This window comes from Anomaloglossus baeobatrachus, chromosome 9, assembly GCF_048569485.1.
Source record: "Anomaloglossus baeobatrachus isolate aAnoBae1 chromosome 9, aAnoBae1.hap1, whole genome shotgun sequence".
Classification (NCBI taxonomy): Eukaryota; Metazoa; Chordata; class Amphibia; order Anura; family Aromobatidae; genus Anomaloglossus; species Anomaloglossus baeobatrachus.
In genome coordinates this window covers 214282286-214304738 of record NC_134361.1, presented here as the reverse complement: position 1 = coordinate 214304738, position 22453 = coordinate 214282286, and the positions used below count along the sequence as shown (strand labels likewise).

At 54.6% G+C, this 22453-nt stretch overlaps 1 protein-coding gene across 4 annotated transcripts in view; it reads right to left on the bottom strand.

The window, feature by feature from the left end:
- LOC142251540 (dual specificity testis-specific protein kinase 1-like) overlaps positions 1-17032 on the bottom strand; it is an 80243-nt gene extending 63211 nt beyond the window's left edge. Inside the window, exon 1 of one of the 4 annotated variants that reach the window (XM_075324433.1) lies at positions 16875-17032. In XM_075324433.1, coding sequence (XP_075180548.1) covers positions 16875-16920 — 46 coding nt within the window. In that variant the 5' untranslated portion in view covers positions 16921-17032. Of the gene's footprint in view, positions 1-12388; positions 12498-16805 lie in introns of those variants that run through there. The other 3 variants (XM_075324434.1, XM_075324435.1, XM_075324432.1) reach the window with 3 other exon arrangements.
- Between the last annotated feature and the right edge of the window lie 5421 nt (positions 17033-22453).

Sequence of the window (22453 nt, the reverse complement as noted above, 5' to 3'; positions counted from 1 at the left end):
ACACAGAACTATCAGGCCATAAGAAAAGCCAAACGTCGCGCTAACGTCACTGCTTTTTAAATGTGGAGTTCCCCTTTAAGGAGGATCCAACTGTTACATATAAGAAACACAAGAAGAGAAGGGGTTAAAGTCTCCGATAAGATTTTTTTTCCCCATTAAAATCTATGAATCATCATCAGCCGCAGCCGCACAGCCTCGCAGTGATCAGCCAGAACGCCCACCCCTCCTGCTATGTGCAATCTATGCCATGCGGACCCCCCAAAAAAATAAGACCCCCGAGGTCACCATATGACCCCCTTATGGCCGGCGGTCACTTTACATTGAGGAGATCCGCACGCCATATCAGCCCTCCCTCCGCATAAGAGGATTCGGCCTCTTCACAAGGATTGGGGACGTCGCCTGCGCAGCGCTGACCTCACCGGCGGTCGTACTGATGACATCATCACCGTGGGCTCGACCCCTCCAGGAAAGCACAACACGCAGCACATCCCTGTACCAACACGCCGGGCTCACCGCCATCCCCTGCCGATCTGTACCAACACGCCGAGGTCACCGCCATCCCCTGCCGATCTGTACCAACACGCCGGGCTCACCGCCATCCCCTGCCGATCTGTGCAACCGCCACATTCTTCACGTGTTGTAAATTACAACAGCCACTATAAAAAAAAAAAACACCTATGGAAGGTGAGATGAGACGATGACAACTCCTCCGGGCCAAGACTGTGGGATCACTAGAGATCCCGGTGATCAGACACAATCCAGTATGACAGTTGTGGCCTCTGCAGTGGACAAGGGATCATTTATAGAACACCCCTCTAAGGGGCAGGTGTGAGAGCTCTGAGAAAGCGGAATGACAACCCCAAGAGCAGCTGTAATGGAGGCCACAGAGGATGACAGCAAGCTGAGAAGCGAGGTCCAAACCGGTAACCAAGAGGTGGGGCCCCGCAACCACCTGTGAGAAGGAGGGCCCGCAACCACCTCCAAGAGGGAGGGCCCGCAACCACCTGTGAGAAGGAAGGCCCGCAACCACCTCCAAGGGGTAGGCCCGCAACCACCTCCAAGGGGTAGGCACCCGCAACCACCTCCAAGAAACGGGCCCCGCAACCACCTCCAAGGGGTGGACACCCGCAACCACCTCGGAGAAGGAGGGCCCGCAACCACCTCCGAGGGGTGGACGGCCGCAACCACCTCCGAGGGGTGGACGGCCGCAACCACCTTCTGAAAAATGGGGCCCGCAACTACCTCAGACAAAGGGGGCCCCCAACCACCTCAGACAAAGGGGGCCCCCAACCACCTCAGACAAAGGGGGCCCCCAACCACCTCAGACAAAGGGGGCCCCCAACCACCTCAGACAAAGGGGGCCCCCAACCACCTCAGACAAAGGGGGCCCCCAACCACCTCAGACAAAGGGGGCCCCCAACCACCTCAGACAAAGGGGGCCCCCAACCACCTCAGACAAAGGGGGCCCCCAACCACCTCAGACAAAGGGGGCCCCCAACCACCTCAGACAAAGGGGGCCCCCAACCACCTCAGACAAAGGGGGCCCCCAACCACCTCAGACAAAGGGGGCCCCCAACCACCTCAGACAAAGGGGGCCCGCAACCACCTCAGACAAAGGGGGCCCGCAACCACCTCAGACAAAGGGGGCCCGCAACCACCTCAGACAAAGGGGGCCCGCAACCACCTCCGACAAACGGGGCCCGCAACCACCTCCGACAAACGGGGCCCGCAACCACCTCCGACAAACGGGGCCCGCAACCACCTCCGACAAACGGGGCCCGCAACCACCTCCGACAAACGGGGCCCGCAACCACCTCCGACAAACGGGGCCCGCAACCACCTCCGACAAACGGGGCCCGCAACCACCTCCGACAAACGGGGCCCGCAACCACCTCCGACAAACGGGGCCCGCAACCACCTCCGACAAACGGGGCCCGCAACCACCTCCGACAAACGGGGCCCGCAACCACCTCCGACAAACGGGGCCCGCAACCACCTCCGACAAACGGGGCCCGCAACCACCTCCGACAAACGGGGCCCGCAACCACCTCCGACAAACGGGGCCCGCAACCACCTCCGACAAACGGGGCCCGCAACCACCTCCGACAAAGGGGGCCCGCAACCACCTCCGACAAAGGGGGCCCGCAACCACCTCCGACAAAGGGGGCCCGCAACCACCTCCGACAAAGGGGGCCCCCAACCACCTCCGACAAATGGGGCCCCCAACCACCTCCGACAAAGGGGGCCCCCAACCACCTCCGACAAAGGGGGCCTCCGACAAAGGGGGCCCCCAACCACCTCCGACAAAGGGGGCCTCCGACAAAGGGGGCCCCCAACCACCTCCGACAAAGGGGGCCTCCGACAAAGGGGGCCCCCAACCACCTCCGACAAAGGGCGCCCCCAACCTACTCCAAGATACGGGGCCCACAAGCACCTCCCAGAAGCGGGGTCTACAACCATCTCCAGAGTGAGGTCTCCTGTCCCACTGAGTGACACAATCTCAGGCCACCACATCCAGGCGGAGAATGAGGTGGTCACAAATGTCCATTGATTCCTATAGGATTCCACTGAAAGAACCTAGAATTCTCTATGGAAGTGAAGATGCAGACGTGCGTGGCCACGTGACCAGGCAGGATGATAGACATAGTATGTCAGTCATTTATAGCCGGGGTCCACAGCATTTCTTCCCCTGAGAGCCACAGTTTACGTGACAAAATCTTATGAGGCCCCTGTGTGCCACTTTGTAGATTATAATGGCCCATGTGCCCGGCCTGAGTGCTGCTAATAAAGCAATGCTTTTTCGGTGCCCCCCTAAGTAATCCTTCGAGGACCCCCTTCACCATGTAATTATGCCTCTGACAGCCGAGCAGACATCCATAAGCCACTGGTTAGCGACCCTCAATTGCAGCGCATCCTGTGGAGATGCCAGAAATGTCTAAGATGCGAGTGCCCCTTTAAGAAACATGAGTTGATCTGTAATTGATTACTATGGACTGGGTCAGTTTTGAGAAATGGGGTCCATTGTGCCCCCTGCTGTGATCACGAGGGGGGGGGGAGGGGTAGCCCTAATCAATATGAAGTGACAGCTCAGAATATATTTAGGGGGGCGCATACACTGGTCCTCCCGTACTATGTAACCACGGTGACCGACTCGGGGGGGGGGGGGTTCTCGATTTCTGCCCCCATTACAGAACTATGGATAGAGTGATTCTGTAAATGTGAATGAAGCTATTTTTGGATGAGGCTCTTCCCTTGGAGTGCGGGGGCTTCGCCTCTACCCAAATATCAAATGACCTCAATGTATATTTAGTCCTAATTTTAGCCCCACGGGTCACACAGAGGGCGGCAACGAGGAGAGTGACACAAGCCCTAATTACAGGTAATGGTGTCTAATGAGCGAGTAAACCCCAAATAACACCCATCACTGAGAGCGCAGCTCTGGACCACACACAGGAGACGCGTGCTGCCCCCAGCAACTGATCACGAGAGCCGACCTCTGACCCCAGAAATCCTGCAACCGCATACAGTCACGTGATCACTGACGCAGTATGCACACCGTGACCCCAGAGCAGGTCAATGTGCACACAAAATCTGTACAAACCAGACTGTGGACATCAGAACACCTCCAGAGCAGAACTCCTGCCACCGTATAATACACCTCCAGAGCAGAACTCCTGCCACTGTATAATACACCTCCAGAGCAGAACTCCTGCCACTGTATAATACACCTCCAGAGCAGAACTCCTTCCACTGTATAATACACCTCCAGAGCAGAACTCCTGCCACCTTGTTATACACCTCCAGAGCAGATCAATGTGCACACAACATCTGTACAAACCAGACTGTGGACATCAGAACACCTCCAGAGCAGAACTCATGCCACCGTATAATACACCTCCAGAGCAGAACTCCTGCCACTGTATAATACACCTCCAGAGCAGAACTCCTGCCACTGTATAATACACCTCCAGAGCAGAACTCCTTCCACTGTATAATACACCTCCAGAGCAGAACTCCTGCCACCTTATAATACAGATCCAGAGCAGAACTCCTGCCACCTTATAATACACCTCCAGAGCAGAACTCATGCCACTGTATAAAACAGCTCCAGAGCAGAACTCCGGCCACTGTATAAAACAGCTCCAGAGCAGAACTCCGGCCACAGTATAAAACACCTCAGGAGCAGAACTCCTGCCACCGTATAATACACCTCCAGAGCAGAACTCCTGCCACCTTATAATACAGATCCAGAGCAGAACTCATGCCACCTTATAATACACCTCCAGAGCAGAACTCCTGCCACCTTATAATACAGATCCAGAGCAGAACTCCTGCCACCTTATAATACACCTCCAGAGCAGAACTCCTGCCACTGTATAATACACCTCCAGAGCAGAACTCCTGCCACCGTATAATACACCTCCAGAGCAGAACTCCTCCCACCGTATAATACACTTCCAGAGCAGAACTCCTGCCACCGTATAATACACCTCCAGAGCAGAACTCCTGCCACCTTATAATACACCTCCAGAGCAGAACTCCTGCCACTGTATAATACACCTCCAGAGCAGAACTCCTGCCACTGTATAATACACATCCAGAGCAGAACTCCTGCCACTGTATAAAACAGCTCCAGAGCTGAACTCCTGGCACCTTATTATACACCTCCAGAGCAGATCAATGTGCACACAACATCTGTACAAACCAGATTGTGGACATCAGAACACCTCCAGAGCAGAACTCCTGCCACTGTATAAAACACCTGCAGAGCAGAACTCCTGCCACTGTATAATACACCTCCAGAGCAGAACTCCTGCCACTGTATAATACACCTCCAGAGCAGAACTCCTGCCACTGTATAATACACCTCCAGAGCAGAACTCCTGCCACTGTATAATACACCTCCAGAGCAGAACTCCTGCCACCTTATGATACACATCCAGAGCAGAACTCCTGCTAGCTTATAATACACCTCCAGAGCTGAACTCCTGTCACCTTTTACAGATCCAGAGCAGAACTCCTGCCACCTTATTATACACCTCAAGAGCAGAACTCCTGCCACCTTGTTATACACCTTCAGAGCAGGTCAATGTGCACACAACATCTGTACAAACCAGACTGTGGACATCAGAACACCTCCAGAGCAGAACTCTTGCCACTGTATAAAACAGCTCCAGAGCAGAACTCCTGCCACTGTATAAAACCGCTCCAGAGCAGAACTCCGGCCACTGTATAAAACAGCTTCAGAGCAGAACTCCGGCCACTGTATAAAACAGCTTCAGAGCAGAACTCCTGCCACTGTATAAAACAGCTCCAGAGCAGAACTCCTGCCACTGTATAATACACCTCCAGAGCAGAACTCCGGCCACTGTATAAAAAAGCTCCAGAGAAGAACTCCTGCCACCTTATAATGCAGCTCCAGAGCAGAACTCCTGCCACCTTATTATATACCTCCAGAGCAGATCAATGTGTACACAACATCTGTACAAACCAGACTGTGGACATCAGAACACCTCCAGAGCACAACTCCTGCTACTGTAATACACCTCCAGAGCTGAACTCCTGCCACTGTATAAAACACCTCCAGAGCAGAACTCCTGCCACTGTATAATACACCTCCAGAGCAGAACTCCGGCCAATGTATAAAAAAGCTCCATAGAATTACTCCTGCCACCTTATAATGCAGCTCCAGAGCAGATCTCCTGCCGCCTTATTATACACCTCCAGAGCAGAACTCCTGCCACCTTATTATACACCTCAGGAGCAGAACTCCTGCTACATTATTATAAACCTCCAGAGCAGAACTCCTGCCACCTCATAATGCAGCTCCAGAGCCGAACTCCTGCCACCTTATAATACAGATCTAGAGAAGAAATCCTGCCACCTTACAATACAGATCCAGAGCAGAACTCCTGCCAACTTATAATTCACATCCAGAGCTGAACTCCTGGCACCTTATAATAGACCTCCAGAGCAGAAATCCTGCTACCTTATAATACACCTACAGAGCAGAACTCCTGCTACCTTATAATACACATCCAGAGCAGAACTCCTGCCACCTTATAATACAGATCCAGAGCAGAACTCCGGCTACCTTATAATACACCTCCAGAGCAGAACTCCTGCTACCTTATAATACACCTCCAGAGCAGAACTGCCACCTTATAGTACACCTCCAGTGCAGAACTCCTGCCACCTAATAATACAGCTCCAGAGCAGTACTCCTGCCACCTTATAATACAGCTCCAGAGCAGAACTCCTGCCACCTTACAATACAGCTCCAGAGTAGAACTCCTGCCACCTTACAATACAGCTCCAGAGTAGAACTCCTGCCACCTTACAATACAGCTCCAGAGTAGAACTCCTGCCACCTTATAACAGAGCTCCAGAGCTGAACTCCTGCCACCTTACAATACAGCTCCAGAGCAGAACTCCTGCCACCTTATAACACAGCTCCAGAGCAGAACTCCTGCCAACCTTATAGTACACCTCCAGAGCAGAACTCTTGCCACCTTATAACACAGCTCCAAAGGAAAACTCCTGCTACCTTATAACAGAGCTCCAGAGCAGAACTCCTGCCACCTTATAACACAGCTCCAGAGCAGAACTCCTGCCACCTTATAACAGAGCTCCAGAGCAGAATTCCTGCCACCTTATAACAGAGCTCCAGAGTAGAACTCCTGCCACCTTATAATACACCTACAGAGCAGAACTCCTGCCACCTTATAATACACCTACAGAGCAGAACTCCTGCCACCTAATAATACAGCTCCAGAGCAGTACTACTGCCACCTTATAATACAGCTCCAGAGCAGAACTCCTGCCACCTTACAATACAGCTCCAGAGTAGAACTCCTGCCACCTTACAATACAGCTCCAGAGTAGAACTCCTGCCACCTTATAACACAGCTCCAGAGCTGAACTCCTGCCACCTTACAATACAGCTCCAGAGCAGAACTCCTGCCACCTTATAACACAGCTCCAGAGCAGAACTCCTGCCAACCTTATAGTACACCTCCAGAGCAGAACTCCTGCCACCTTATAACACAGCTCCAGAGGAGAACTCCTGCCACCTTATAGTACACCTCCAGAGCAGAACTCCTGCCACCTTATAGTACACCTCCAGAGCAGAACTCCTGCCACCTTATAGTACACCTCCAGAGCAGAACTCCTGCCACCTTATAGTACACCTCCAGACAGGGCCGGATTAAGGTTGGTGGGGGCCCCTGGGCAGAAAATCTGGTGGGGGCCCCATAAACGTTAACATTTTTAGCCATAACAGTAGAGCACGAACTGTAGCATTTAGATATAAATCCAATAAACATGTATCTTAAGGCCCCGTCACACTAAGCAACATCGCTAGCAACATCGCTGCTAACGAACAACTTTTGTGACGTTGCTAGCGATGTTGCTGTGTGTGACATCCAGCAACAACCTGGCCCCTGCTGTGAGGTTGTTGGTTGTTGCTGAATGTCCTGGGCCATTTTTTAGTTGTTGCTGTCCCACTGTGAAGTGCACATCACTGTGTGTGACAGCGACAGAGCAACAACTAAATGTGCAGGCAGCAGGAGCCGGCTTCTGCGGAGGCTGGTAACCACAGTAAACATCGGGTAACCAAGAAGCCCTTTCCTTGGTTACCCGATATTTACCTTTGTTACCAGCCTCCGCCGCTCTCACTGTCAGTGCCGGCTCCTGCTCTGTGCACATGTAGCTGCAGCACACATCGGGTTAATTAACCCGATGTGTGCTGTAACTAGGAGAGCAAGGAGCCAGCGCTAAGCATTGTGCGCTGCTCCCTGCTCTGTGCACATTTAGCTGCAGCACACATCGGGTAATTAACCCGATGTGTGCTGTAACTAGGAGAGCAGGGAGCCAGCGCTCAGTGTGCGCTGCTTCCTGCTCTCTGCACGTGTAGCTGCGTGCGCTGGTAACCAAGGTAAATATCGGGTTGGTTACCCGATATTTACCTTAGTTACCAAGCGCAGCATCTTCCACGCGGCGCTGGGGGCTTGTCACTGGTTGCTGGTGAGCTCACCAGCAACTCGTGTAGCGACGCTCCAGCGATCCCTGCCAGGTCAGGTTGCTGGTGGGATCGCTGGAGCGTCGCAGTGTGACATCTCACCAGCAACCTCCTAGCAACTTACCAGCGATCCCCATCGTTGTTGGGATCGCTGGTAAGTTGCTTAGTGTGACTGGACCTTTACCCTGATCTGCCATATTCAGATTTACAGGACTACAATACAGATACAGTCCAGGATAACTCACAGCCGTCACTTATACAAAGAAAGTAGAGTAAAGGGGGCTTTACACGCTGCGACATCGCTAATGCGGAGTCGTTGGGGTCACGGAATTCGTGACGCACATTCGGCCGCATTAGCGATGCCGTTTCGTGTGACACCGATAAGCGATTTTGCATCGTTGCAATAACGTGCAAAATCGCTAATCGGCGACATGGGGGTCCATTCTCTAATATCGTTGCTGCAGTAGTAACGAAGTTGTTCCTCGTTCCTGCGGCAGCACACATCGCTCCGTGTGACACCGCAGGAACGAGGAAGCTCCCCTTACCTGCCTCCCGGCCGCTATGCAGAAGGAAGGAGGTGGGCGGGATGTTACATCCCGCTCATCTCCGCCCCTCCACTTCTATTGGGCGGCTGCTCAGTGACGTCGCTGTGACGCCGCATGGACCGCCCCCTTAGAAAGGAGGCGGTTCGCCGGTCACAGCGACGTCGCCGGACAGGTAAGTATGTGTGACGGCTCTGGGCGATGTTGTGCGGCACGGGCAGCGATTTGCCCGTGTCGCGCAACAGATGGGGGCGGGTACGCACGCTAGCGATATCGGGACCGATATCGCAGCGTGTAAAGCGGCCTTTACTCACATATTTTTAATTGATCCCAATGTTAAGGCAGCCAGGGACGGCTCCAGGTTTTTGTGGTCCCCGGTTGAGTCTCAGTGGGCCCCATCCACACACAGACACACACATACACATACAGGCATACGTACATATACATATTTGAAGACAAATTCACAAAAATACATTTAAACAGACAAATATATGCACAGTCATATACACTGACATACATGCAGACACAGACGCATTACAGGTGTTAATATGGAGAAGTCACAAGCAGCCTCACTCACCTCTCCCGCTTGTTTCCAGCTCCTCCAGGACATATGGCTGTGTTGCATGATGGCCATCAATAACAGACATGACTGCACACCATGCACACTGACACAGCACTGATGTATATACATCACAGGAGGGGCTGGGGCCTACAATAAATACATTACAGGAGGGGCAGGGGGCATAGACATTACTGGGGGGGGCATAGACGTTACTGGAGTGGCAAACCGCTCTGGTGGCAAACACATTACTGGGATGGGTGGCTTAGCACTCTGGGGGACCCATATAGTTCTGGGGTGCCGCATAGACTGCTCTGATTCATATATACACACACACACAGCTCTGCTTCAAACACACAGCTCTGCTTCACACACACATCTCTGCTTCACACCACACATCTTTCTTCAGCTCTGCTTCACACACACACAGCTCTGCTTCACACACACACACACAGCTCTGCTTCACACCACAAATCTTTCTTCAGCTCTGCTTCACACACAGCTCTGCTTCACACCACACATCTTTCTTCAGCTCTGCTTCACACACACACACAGCTCTGCTTCACACACACACACAGCTCTGCTTCACACACACACACAGCTCTGCTTCACACCACAAATCTTTCTTCAGCTCTGCTTCACACATAGCTCTGCTTCACACCACACATCTTTCTTCAGCTCTGCTTCACACACAGCTCTGCTTCACACCACACATCTTTCTTCAGCTCTGCTTCACACACACACACAGCTCTGCTTCACACCACACATCTTTCTTCAGCTCTGCTTCACACACACACACAGCTCTGCTTCACACCACACATCTTTCTTCAGCTCTGCTTCACACACACACACACACACACACAGCTCTGCTTCACACCACACATCTTTCTTCAGCTCTGCTTCACACACACACACACACAGCTCTGCTTCACACCACACATCTTTCTTCAGCTCTGCTTCTCTCACACACACACAGCTCTGCTTCACACCACACATCTTTCTTCAGCTCTGCTTCTCTCACACACACACAGCTCTGCTTCACACACAGACACACACACAGCTCTGCTTCACACACAGACACACACACAGCTCTGCTTCACACCACACATTTCTTCAGCTCTGCTTCACACACACACAGCTCTCTTTCACACACAGACACACACACACAGCTCTGCTTCACACCACACATATTTCTTCAGCTCTGCTTCACACACAGCTCTGCTTCACACACACAGCTCTCTTTCACACACTCACACACAGCTCTGCTTCACACACAGACACACACACAGCTCTGCTTCACACCACACATATTTCTTCAGCTCTGCTTCACACACAGCTCTGCTTCACACACACAGCTCTCTTTCACACACACACACACACAGCTCTGCTTCACACACAGACACACACACAGCTCTGCTTCACACCACACATTTCTTCAGCTCTGCTTCACACACAGCTCTCTTTCACACACACTCTCACACAGCTCTGCTTCACACACAGACACACACACAGCTCTGCTTCACACCACACATTTCTTCAGCTCTGCTTCACACACAGCTCTGCTTCACACACACACAGCTCTCTTTCACACACACACTCACACACACAGCTCTGCTTCACACACACAGCTCTGCATCACACCACACAGCTCTGCATCACACCACACATCTTTCTTCAGCTCTGTCCCTACCTGCTCTGATGCCATCCTCCTGCTGCTCCGGTATAGGCCGCCATCGTCCTGCTGCTGTTCCGGTGCCGCGGCCATTCTCCTGCTCCGGTTAGTCTCCTCTCCTGGCCGCGGCGTGGGTCTTCTCCGCGGCCGGCCGCGCGCGTGGGTCCTCTCCTCCGTGGCCGGCCGTGCGCGTGGGTCCTCTCCTCCGCGGCCGGCCAGCCAGCCGGCCGCCCGCGTGGGTCCTCTCCTCCGCGGCCGGCCAGCCAGCCGGCCGCCCGCGTGGGTCCTCTCCTCCGCGGCCGGCCAGCCAGCCGGCCGCCCGCGTGGGTCCTCTCCTCCGCGGCCGGCCAGCCGGCCGCGCGCGTGGGTCTTCTCCGCGGCGGCGTCCTGCTGTGACGTCCGCGGCGTCCTGCTGTGACGTCCGCAGCATTGGACGCCGCAGCAGAGCAGGGAGCAGGCACACCTCTGACCCCGGAAGTACAAACGATGGTACTTCCGAGGTCAATCAGCGTCCTGTGCCCGCAGCTTGTTTTTGCGTCTTAGAGACGCAGATACAAATAAATGTAGGTGCCCCCCCCCCCGAAAACACAGCTGATTTAGACTGTCTTAACGGAGGGGGAGCGGGTGTGAAGAAAAGAAAAAAAAAATTGCTGACGGGTGGCAAGTATGGCCCTGGTGGTGGGGGCCCCCTTGGAAGCTCTTTTGGTGGGGGCCCCGGGGCTGAAGCCCCGCCTGCCCCGCCTATAATCCGGCCCTGCCTCCAGAGGAGACCTCCTGCTAACTTATAACAGAGCTCCAGAGCAGAACTCCTGCCACCTTATAACACAGCTCCAGGGGAGAACTCCTGCCACCTTATAACACAGCTCCAGAGCGGAACTCCTGCCACCTTATAATACACATCCAGAGCAGAACTCCTGCCACCTTATAATACACATCCAGAGCAGAACTCCTGCCACCTTATAATACACATCCAGAGCAGAACTCCTGCCACCTAACACAGCTCCAGAGCAGAACTCCTGCCACCTAACACAGCTCCAGAGCAGAACTCCTGCCACCTAACACAGCTCCAGAGCAGAACTCCTGCCACCTAACACAGCTCCAGAGCAGAACTCCTGCCACCTAACACAGCTCCAGAGCAGAACTCCTGCCACCTAACACAGCTCCAGAGCAGAACTCCTGCCACCTAACACAGCTCCAGAGCAGAACTCCTGCCACCTAACACAGCTCCAGAGCAGAACTCCCCCCTTGTCCTGTCTGTATACCCGGCCATCGCCTCCAGATATAGCAGTAATGTGTCCACTGACAGCAATGGAGGCAGCGGCACAAACTCTATAGAGAGTTACAGAAGTGACCGCTGAGCACAGAAGCCTCGGATGTTATAGGGATGGGGGGAACATTACCACAATGTGGGACCCCAGCCCCTGTACCAGAACTACAACTCCCAGCATGCCCCCTTCACCGCACTGCACAGCAAACTAAGGTATGGTTATCAGCACTGAGAAATATCACGCTGGAGGGGTCCCCAACCCCCAGAGTGCACTGATCCCCCCCCCAACATGGAGAAGGCCCGGACGTAGCCGGCAGGGGGTACTCACTGCAGCCGGTGCCGGGATCAGGGCGCTGCTGCAGCCGGCGGGTCACAGCTCCGGCCGCGCGGTCCGCTCATTGCTCTGTTCTCTGCGATCTGACAGCTCAGTGCGGACCGGGCGCCCCTGCCGGCCACAATGCGGAGCTGCACGGCCAGACACCAGACAGAGGACCAGCGCCCCTGCCGGCCACACTGGAGAACTACAAGCAGAAGAGCCCGACAGACAGTACGAGGCTCAGCTCCATAGCAAACTCACCCTCTCCGGGGTCACTAGCTGCTGTGTACCTAATCCTATCCTGTGTGATACTGTCTTCTGAGCTGTGTATCTAATCCTCTCCTGTGTGATACTGTCTGCTGAGCTGTGTATCTAATCCTATCCTGTGTGATACTGTCTGCTGAGCTGTGTATCTAATCCTCTCCTGTGTGATACTGTCTGCTGAGCCGTGTATCTAATCCTATCCTGTGTGATACTGTCTGCTGAGCTGTGTATCTAATCCTCTCCTGTGTGATACTGTCTGCTGAGCTGTGTATTTAATCCTCTCCTGTGTGATACTGTCTGCTGAGCTGTGTATCTAATCCTCTCCTGTGTGATACTGTCTGCTGAGCTGTGCATCTAATCCTATCCTGTGTGATACTGTCTGCTGAGCTGTGTGTCTAATCCTATTCTGTGTGATACTGGCTGCTGAGCCGTGTATCTAATCCTCTCCTGTGTGATACTGGCTGCTGAGCCGTGTATCTAATCCTATCCTGTGTGATACTGTCTGCTGAGCTGTGTATCTAATCCTATCCTGTGTGATACTGTCTGCTGAGCTATGTATCTAATCCTATCCTGTGTGATACTGGCTGCTGAGCTGTGTATCTAATCCTATCCTGTGTGATACTGTCTGCTGAGCTGTGTATCTAATCCTATCCTGTGTGATACTGGCTGCTGAGCCGTGTATCTAATCCTATCCTGTGTGATACTGTCTGCTGAGCTGTGTATCTAATCCTATCCTGTGTGATACTGTCTGCTGAGCTGTGTATCTAATCCTATCCTGTGTGATACTGGCTGCTGAGCCGTGTATCTAATCCTATCCTGTGTGATACTGTGTGCTGAGCTGTGTATCTAATCCTATCCTGTGTGATACTGTCTGCTGAGCTGTGTATTTAATCCTCTCCTGTGTGATACTGGCTGCTGAGCCGTGTATCTAATCCTATCCTGTGTGATACTGTGTGCTGAGCTGTGTATCTAATCCTATCCTGTGTGATACTGTCTGCTGAGCTGTGTATCTAATCCTCTCCCGTGTGATACTGTCTGCTGAGCCATGTATCTAATCCTCTCCTGTGTGATACTGTCTGCTGAGCTGTGTATCTAATCCTCTCCTGTGTGATACTGTCTGCTGAGCCGTGTATCTAATCCTCTCCTGTGTGATACTGTCTGCTGAGCTGTGTATCTAATCCTCCCCTGTGTGATACTTTGTGGACGGTGTGAATTCCTCCATAGATTGCACTGTTGGCGGAGCTGCGGTCACTGCCATCCTCGGTGTTTCCATTAATGCCGCCATATCTAGCACATCAGTGTGCGCCTCATACATAATACACGGAGCGGGTCCCACACTCTGGAGCTTGGGTGCGGGATGATAACCCTTTATGCAGCAGATTACAGCTGGTGCAGGATGATGGAGGGGGTGGGGGGGGCTGGTACTTCCCTTCCCCCATGGGTTACTTATCCACACTGTAAAGGGAACCTCTCCTGCGTCCATCGCTCCTATTAACAAGGGAGCCTCATCCCGCAGATAATCCAGCGCCGTCTCCCGGGGATTAGACGCCGCCTGTCAATCCCGTCTGCAGATTTCTATGAGGATAAATAATTTCTTTCACAAATGACTAAGATTCTGTGTGTGGGAGAATAAAGGAATATTCTGTGATCAGAGGCGGGGAGCGGAGACGGGGGAATTAATTACTGCTGCACATCAGACGAGAACGAGAGATCCGAGCCGCAGCTCCTGCTCAACCGCCCTGCACCGCAACAACCCACCCGGGGCAGAGGGGCGCGCCGGACCCCCCGACACCGCAATAACCCACCCGGGGCAGAGGGGCGCGCCGGACCCCCCTGCACCGCAACAACCCAGCCAGGGCAGAGGGGCGCGCCGGACCCCCCGACACCGCAATAACCCACCCGGGGCAGAGGGGCGCACCGGACCCCCCGACACCGCAATAACCCACCCGGGGCAGAGGGGCGCACCGGACCCCCCGACACCGCAATAACCCACCCGGGGCAGAGGGGCGCGCCGGACCCCCCGACACCGCAATAACCCACCCGGGGCAGAGGGGTGCGCCGGACCCCCCGACACCGCAACAACCCACCCGGGGCAGAGGGGCGCGCCGGACCCCCCTGCACCGCAACAACCCACCCGGGGCAGAGGGGCGCGCCGGACCCCCCGACACCGCAACAACCCACCCGGGGCAGAGGGGCGCGCCTGACCCCCCGACACTGCAACAACCCACCCGGGGCAGAGGGGCACGCCGGACCCCCCGACACCGCAATAACCCACCCGGGGCAGAGGGGCGCGCCGGACCCCCCGACACCGCAACAACCCACCCGGGGCAGAGGGGCGTGCCAGACCCCCCTGCACCGCAACAACCCACCCAGGGTAGAGGGGCGTGCCAGACCCTCCACACCACAACAACCCACCCGGGGCAAAGGGGCGCGCTGGACCCCCCTGTACGGCAACAACCCACCCGGGGCAGAGGGTTGCACCGGAACCCGCACCACAACAACCCACCTGGGGCAAAGGGGCGCGCCGGACCCCCCTGAACCGCAAAAACCCACCCGGTGCAGAGGGGCGCGCCGGACCCACCTGGGGCAGAGGGGCGCGCCGGACCCACCCACACCGCAACAACCCACCCGGGGCAGAGAGGCGTGCCAGACCCCCCACACCACAACAACCCACTCAGGGCAGAGGGTTGCACCGGAACCCGCACCACAACAACCCACCTGGGGCAAAGGGGCACGCCGGACCCCCTGAACCGCAAAAACCCACCCGGTGCAGAGGGGCGCGCCGGACCCACCTGGGGCAGAGGGGCGCGCCGGACCCACCCACACCGCAACAACCCACCCGGGGCAGAGGGGCGTGCCAGACCCCCCACACCACAACAACCCACTCAGGGCAGAGGGTTGCACCGGAACCCGCACCACAACAACCCACCTGGGGCAAAGGGGCGCGCCGGACCCCCCTGAACCGCAAAAACCCACCCGGTGCAGAGGGGCGCGCCGGACCCACCTGGGGCAGAGGGGCGCGCCGGACCCACCCACACCGCAACAACCCACCCGGGGCAGAGAAGCGTGCCAGACCCACCTGGGGTAGAGAGGCGCGCCAGACCCCGACACTGCAACAACCCACCCGGGGCAGAGGGGAGTGCCGGACCCCCCGACACCACAACAACCCACCCAGGGCAAAGGGGGGCGCTGGACCCTCCTGATCCGCAACAACCCATCCGGGGTAGAGGGACGTGCCAGACCCCCCCGCACCGCAACAACCCACCTGAGGCAGAGGGACATACCGGAGCTCTCTGCACCACAACAAACCACCCGGGGCAGAGGGGTGCGCCAGACCCCCCTGCATCACAACAACTCACCCAGGACAGAGGGGCACACAAGACCCCCCGCTCTGCAACAACCCACCCATGGCAGAGGGGCTTGCCAGACCCCCCACTCTGCAACGACCCCCCGGCGCTAATGTCCGGTCTAAAATATTATAGAAGTATCAAAGAGCATCCAATATCACGTGCCTGTGAGAGGCAAAAGTATGTGACCCCTCACAAATAACAGATACTATGAGAGCGGGTTTTCAGTCAATGGGATGACGATCAGGTTAGAGCAGGGCGCTATCAAAGTGATCATCACAATTCTGGAAGTGTATCAGATCATTAACAACAGAGATCTCTGAGAAGAGTTATTGTTGCTCATTCAATTTGCAAATGTTACAAATCCATTTCCTAAGTCTTCACCAATCCGCAGCCAGACATATTGTGCACAAATAGAGGAAATTCAAGGCCATTTTTACTTTCTTCATAAGCAGTGAAGAAACAAGAAACACTCCAAGAACAAGCTGTGTAATAGTCTGAGAGGTCACAAAGGAACCCAAGGTAACTGCTCAGCAACTAAAGGCCTCTCAGATTAGCTGAGGTTAATGTTCATGAGTTCACCATCAGCAGGACTGATAAAAAAAACTATGAACCTGCTACCTATCCAGAAGATTGGGGAACAATGTTTGGTGGACAGGTGAAACCAAAATACAGCTTTTTGGCCTAAAGGAGAACCATTCTCTCTACTTTACACATTCTTTGTACCAAAGAGTTCTAGAATGGCCGAGTCCCAATGACCGGAAACGTTAAAATGCACAAGGGGTCACATCAGATGCTGAAATCAAAGGTTCACTTACTTTTCCCATTTGCAGACATAGGATATTGGATCAATTTCCACATAAAAAATAAAGTCTAATATTTTTTACTCATTGGTTTGATCTGTCGGGGTCCTGCCTCTGAGCGGATGGACATGGCTGTAATCCTCTGTGCTGCTGTGGAGGTTATGTCGTAGTCTCCAGTGGTAGAGTCATCCGTGGCGCCTCCATGTGCAGTGCAGAGTGCGGTGACACAGTGTGTGCAGGACGAGGCTGTTGTGTTGCGCTATTGATTTTCCTGCTATGTGAGAAGCTGAGAGCACCCACGGCCGTCCACATTCCTGGCATAGCTGCGCAAGTAAACAGCACGGACACCATGCGTGGATGTGGAGAAACACGTGCCGCAGGGCAAATGGGCACTGACCATGTGTACAGCACTGGGGGCAAGAGGGTGCAGCCTGGAGGACGGGGGAGCCTGCCTCATCACTACCTGGCAGTGTTACTATCCCATACTGTCCCTGTCCCGTGCCCCGAGCGTCGGCGTCCTCATCCTGTACCCCAAGTGTCAGCGTCATTATCCTGTACCCCCAGTGTCATTATCCTGTACCCCCAGTGTCAGTGTCATTATCCTGTACCCCCAGTGTCATTATCCTGTATCCCCAGTGTCATTATCCTGTACCCCCAGTGTCAGTGTCGTTATCCTGTACCCCCAGTGTTAGTGTCATTATCCTGTACCCCCAGTGTCATTATCCTGTATCCCCAGTGTCATTATCCTGTACCCCCAGTGTCAGTGTCGTTATCCTGTACCCCCAGTGTTAGTGTCATTATCCTGTACCCCCAGTGTCATTATCCTGTATCCCCAGTGTCATTATCCTGTATCCCCAGTGTCATTATCCTGTATCCCCAGTGTCATTATCCTGTACCCCCAGTGTCAGTGTCATTATCCTGTACCCCCAGTGTCAGTGTCATTATCCTGTACCCCCAGTGTCATTATCCTGTACCCCCAGTGTCAGTGTCATTATCCTGTACCCCCAGTGTCATTATTCTGTATCCCCAGTGTCAGCGTCATTATCCTGTATCCCCAGTGTCATTATCCTGTACCCCCAGTGTCATTATCCTGTAACCCCAGTGTCAGTGTCATTATCCTGTACCCCCAGTGTCATTATCCTGTACCCCCAGTGTCATTATCCTGTATCCCCAGTGTCAGTTTCATTATCCTGTACCCCCAGTGTCAGTGTCATTATCCTGTACCCCCAGTGTCATTATCCTGTATCCCCAGTGTCAGTTTCATTATCCTGTACCCCCAGTGTCAGTGTCATTATCCTGTACCCCCAGTGTCATTATCCTGTAGCCCCAGTGTCAGTGTCATTATCCTGTACCCCCAGTGTCATTATCCTGTAGCCCCAGTGTCAGTGTCATTATCCTGTACCCCCAGTGTCAGTGTCATTATCCTGTACCCCCAGTGTCATTATCCTGTAGCCCCAGTGTCAGTGTCATTATCCTGTACCCCCAGTGTCAGTGTCATTATCCTGTACCCCAGTGTCAGTGTCATTATCCCTTTCCCCCAGTGTCAGTGTCATTATCCCATACCCCCAGTGTCAGTGTCATTATCCCGTACCCCCAGTGTCCGTGTCATTATCCCGTACCCCCAGTGTCAGTATCCCGTACCCCCAGTGTCAGCGTCATTATCCCGTACCCCCAGCGTCAGCGTCATTATCCCGTACCCCCAGCGTCAGCGTCATTATCCCGTACCCCCAGTGTCAGTGTCATTATCCTGTACCCCCAGTATCAGTGTCATTATCCTGTACACCGAGTGTCACCATCCTTGTCCCGTACCCCATGAGTCAGTGTCATTATCCTGTACCCCGAGTGTCAGTGTCCTTGTCCCATACCCCGAGAGTCAATGTTATTGTCCTGTACCCAGAGTATGTGTCATTGTCCCATACCCAGAGTCTCAGCGTCCTGGTCTCATACCCAGAGTGTCGGCGTCATTGTCACATACCTCGAATGTGTCATTATCCTGCACCCCCAGTGTCAGCGTCATTATCCTGTACCCCCAGTGTCATTATCCCGTACCCCCAGTGTCAGTGTCATTATCCCGTACCCCCAGTGTCAGCGTCATTATCCCGTACCCCCAGTGTCAGTGTCATTATCCCGTACCCCCAGTGTCCGTGTCATTATCCCGTACCCCCAGTGTCAGTATCCCGTACCCCCAGTGTCAGCGTCAATATCCCGTACCCCCAGTGTCAGCGTCATTATCCCGTACCCCCAGTGTCAGCGTCATTATCCCGTACCCCCAGTGTCAGCGTCATTATCCCGTACCCCCAGTGTCAGTGTCATTATCCCGTACCCCCAGTGTCCGTGTCATTATCCCGTACCCCCAGTGTCAGTATCCCGTACCCCCAGTGTCAGCGTCAATATCCCGTACCCCCAGTGTCAGCGTCATTATCCCGTACCCCCAGTGTCAGCGTCATTATCCCGTACCCCCAGTGTCAGCGTCATTATCCCGTACCCCCAGTGTCAGCGTCATTATCCCGTACCCCCAGTGTCAGCGTCATTATCCCGTACCCCCAGTGTCAGCGTCATTATCCCGTACCCCCAGTGTCAGCGTCATTATCCCGTACCCCCAGTGTCAGTGTCATTATCCCTTACCCCCAGTGTCAGTGTCATTATCCCGTACCCCCACCGTCAGTGTCATTATCCCGTACCCCCAGTGTCAGTGTCATTATCCCGTACCCCCAGTATCAGTGTCATTATCCTGTACCCCCAGTGTCAGTGTCATTATCCCGTACCCCCAGTGTCAGTGTCATTATCCCGTACCCCCAGTGTCAGTGTCATTATCCCTTACCCCCAGTGTCAGTGTCATTATCCCGTACCCCCACCGTCAGTGTCATTATCCCGTACCCCCAGTGTCAGTGTCATTATCCTGTACCCCCAGTGTCAGTGTCATTATCCTGTACACCGAGTGTCACCATCCTTGTCCCGTACCCCATGAGTCAGTGTCATTATCCTGTACCCCGAGTGTCAGTGTCCTTGTCCCATACCCCGAGAGTCAATGTTATTGTCCTGTACCCAGAGTATGTGTCATTGTCCCATACCCAGAGTCTCAGCGTCCTGGTCTCATACCCAGAGTGTCGGCGTCATTGTCACATACCTCGAATGTGTCATTATCCTGCACCCCCAGTGTCAGTGTCATTATCCTGTACCCCCAGTGTCAGTGTCATTATCCCGTACCCAGAGTGTCAGTGTCCTGGTCTCATACCCCGAGTGTCAGTGTCATTATTCCGTACCCAGAATTCCACCGTCATTGTCCCGTACCCCAAGAGTCAGTGTAATTGTCCCAAACCCAGAGTGTCACGGCTATATCGATTCCCCAATAATCTCTCTATTACACCACACAGGATCTTGCAGAGCCTCTGCTGCTGTAGCTCTCAGCTGTCTCCGCTGCGTTCCTCGTCCTGACTGGCTGCAATCACTCCTTGTGTTGTGGATTTGATCTTACAGTAGAAACAAACATCTGAGATAACAAAACACTGAATAAACCTCTGAATTTTTACAGTAAAAGTTGACAGATTTTTTTCCCTGATGCCGCCATATAAATGTTCATCCGAGTGGAGAGAATCCACGGTCCCTGGAAACGTGGGCTGCTATCCACACAGGCAATATGGCACCGGGACGGCTCCAGCAGGGGCGGTTGTCGCTGACCGGCTTCAAACTGGTGTCCACTGGGGCTTCCATCATAAGAGCAATGACAGAAGAAGCTTTACTCCACTTAAAGGGCCACTCTACAAAATGATCACAATTCCTATATTGCTTTGTAATCTGTTCTGTGGCTTAATGTGGCCCTGACTATAAAATGTGGATGAGCGATGCCAGCCGAGCCGAGGGCCTGTGCACATCCATGAGGGAGACAGGAGGACGAGCCGAGGGCCTGTGTACATCCATGAGGGAGACGGGAGGACGAGCCGAGGGCCTGAGTACATCCATGAGGGAGACGGGAGGACGAGCCGAGGGCCTGTGTACGTCCATGAGGGAGACGGGAGGACGAGCCGAGGGCCTGTGTACGTCCATGAGGGAGACGGGAGGACGAGCCGAGGGCCTGTGTACATCCATGAGGGAGACGGGAGGACGAACCGAGGGCCTGTGTACATCCATGAGGGAGACGGGAGGACGAGACGAGGGCCTGTGCACAACCATGAGGGAGACGGGAGGACGAGCCGAGGGCCTGTGTACATCCATGAGGGAGACGGGAGGACGAGCCGAGGGCCTGTGTACAACCATGAGGGAGACGGAGGGCAAGCTGAGGGCCTGTGTACATCCATGAGGGAGACGGGAGAACGAGCCGAGAGCCTGTGTACAACCATGAGGGAGACGGGAGGACGAGCCGAGGGCCTGTGTACAACCATGAGGGAGACGGAGGGCAAGCTGAGGGCCTGTGTACATTCATGAGGGAGACGGGAGGACGAGCCGAGAGCCTGTGTACAACCATGAGGGAGACGGGAGGACGAGCCGAGGGCCTGTGTACAACCATGAGAGAGACGGGAGGACGAGCCGAGGGCCTGTGTACAACCATGAGGGAGACGGGAGGACGAGCCGAGGGTCTGTGTACATCCATGAGGGAGACGGGACAACGAGCTGAGGGTCTGTGTACATTCATGAGGGATACGGGAGGACAAGCCGAGGGCCTGTGTACAATCATGAGGGAGACGAGTGGACGAGACGAGGGCCTGTGCACAACCATGAGGGAGACGGGAGGACGAGCCGAGGGCCTGTGTACAACCATGAGGGAGACGGAGGGCAAGCTGAGGGCCTGTGTACAACCATGAGGGAGACGGGAGAACGAGCCGAGGGCCTGTGTACAACCATGAGGGAGACGGGAGGACGAGCAGAGGGCCTGTGTACAACCATGAGGGAGACGGGAGGACGAGCCGAGGGCCTGTGTACATCCATGAGGGAGACGGGAGGACGAGCCGAGGACCTGTGTACATCCATGAGGGAGACGGGAGGACGAGCCGAGGGCCTGTGTACATCCATGAGGGAGACGGGAGGACGAGCCGAGGGCCTGTGTACATCCATGAGGGAGACGGGAGGACGAGCCGAGGGCCTGTGCACATCCATGAGGGAGACGGGAGAACGAGCTGAGGGCCTGTGTACATCCATGAGTGAGACGGCAGGACGAGCCGAGGGTCTGTGTACATCCATGAGGGAGACGGGACAACGAGCCGAGGGCCTGTGTACATCCATGAGGGAGACGGGACAACGAGCCGAGGGCCTGTGTACATCCATGAGGGAGACGGGAGGACGAGCCGAGGGCCTGTGTACGTCCATGAGGGAGACGGGAGGACGAGCAGAGAGCCTGTGTACAACCATGAGGGAGACAGGAGGACGAGCCGAGGGCCTGTGTACAACCATGAGAGAGACGGGAGGACGAGCCGAGGGCCTGTGCACATCCATGAGGGAGACGGGAAGACGAGCAGTGAGTGGAGCGCCATCTGTGGAGTACGGACACGTTTACCTTTGCGAATCCTATATCTGATAGTGGAGACAGTAATCAGTCACAGACGCCAAACTCATACCAGATTGGAGCATGAAACTGGCAGGAAAGCTCCATGCAGATAGCGCTCTTGTAACAACCACTGAGCCACCGTGCCAAACACTGAGCCACAGTACCAACCACTGAGTCACAGTAC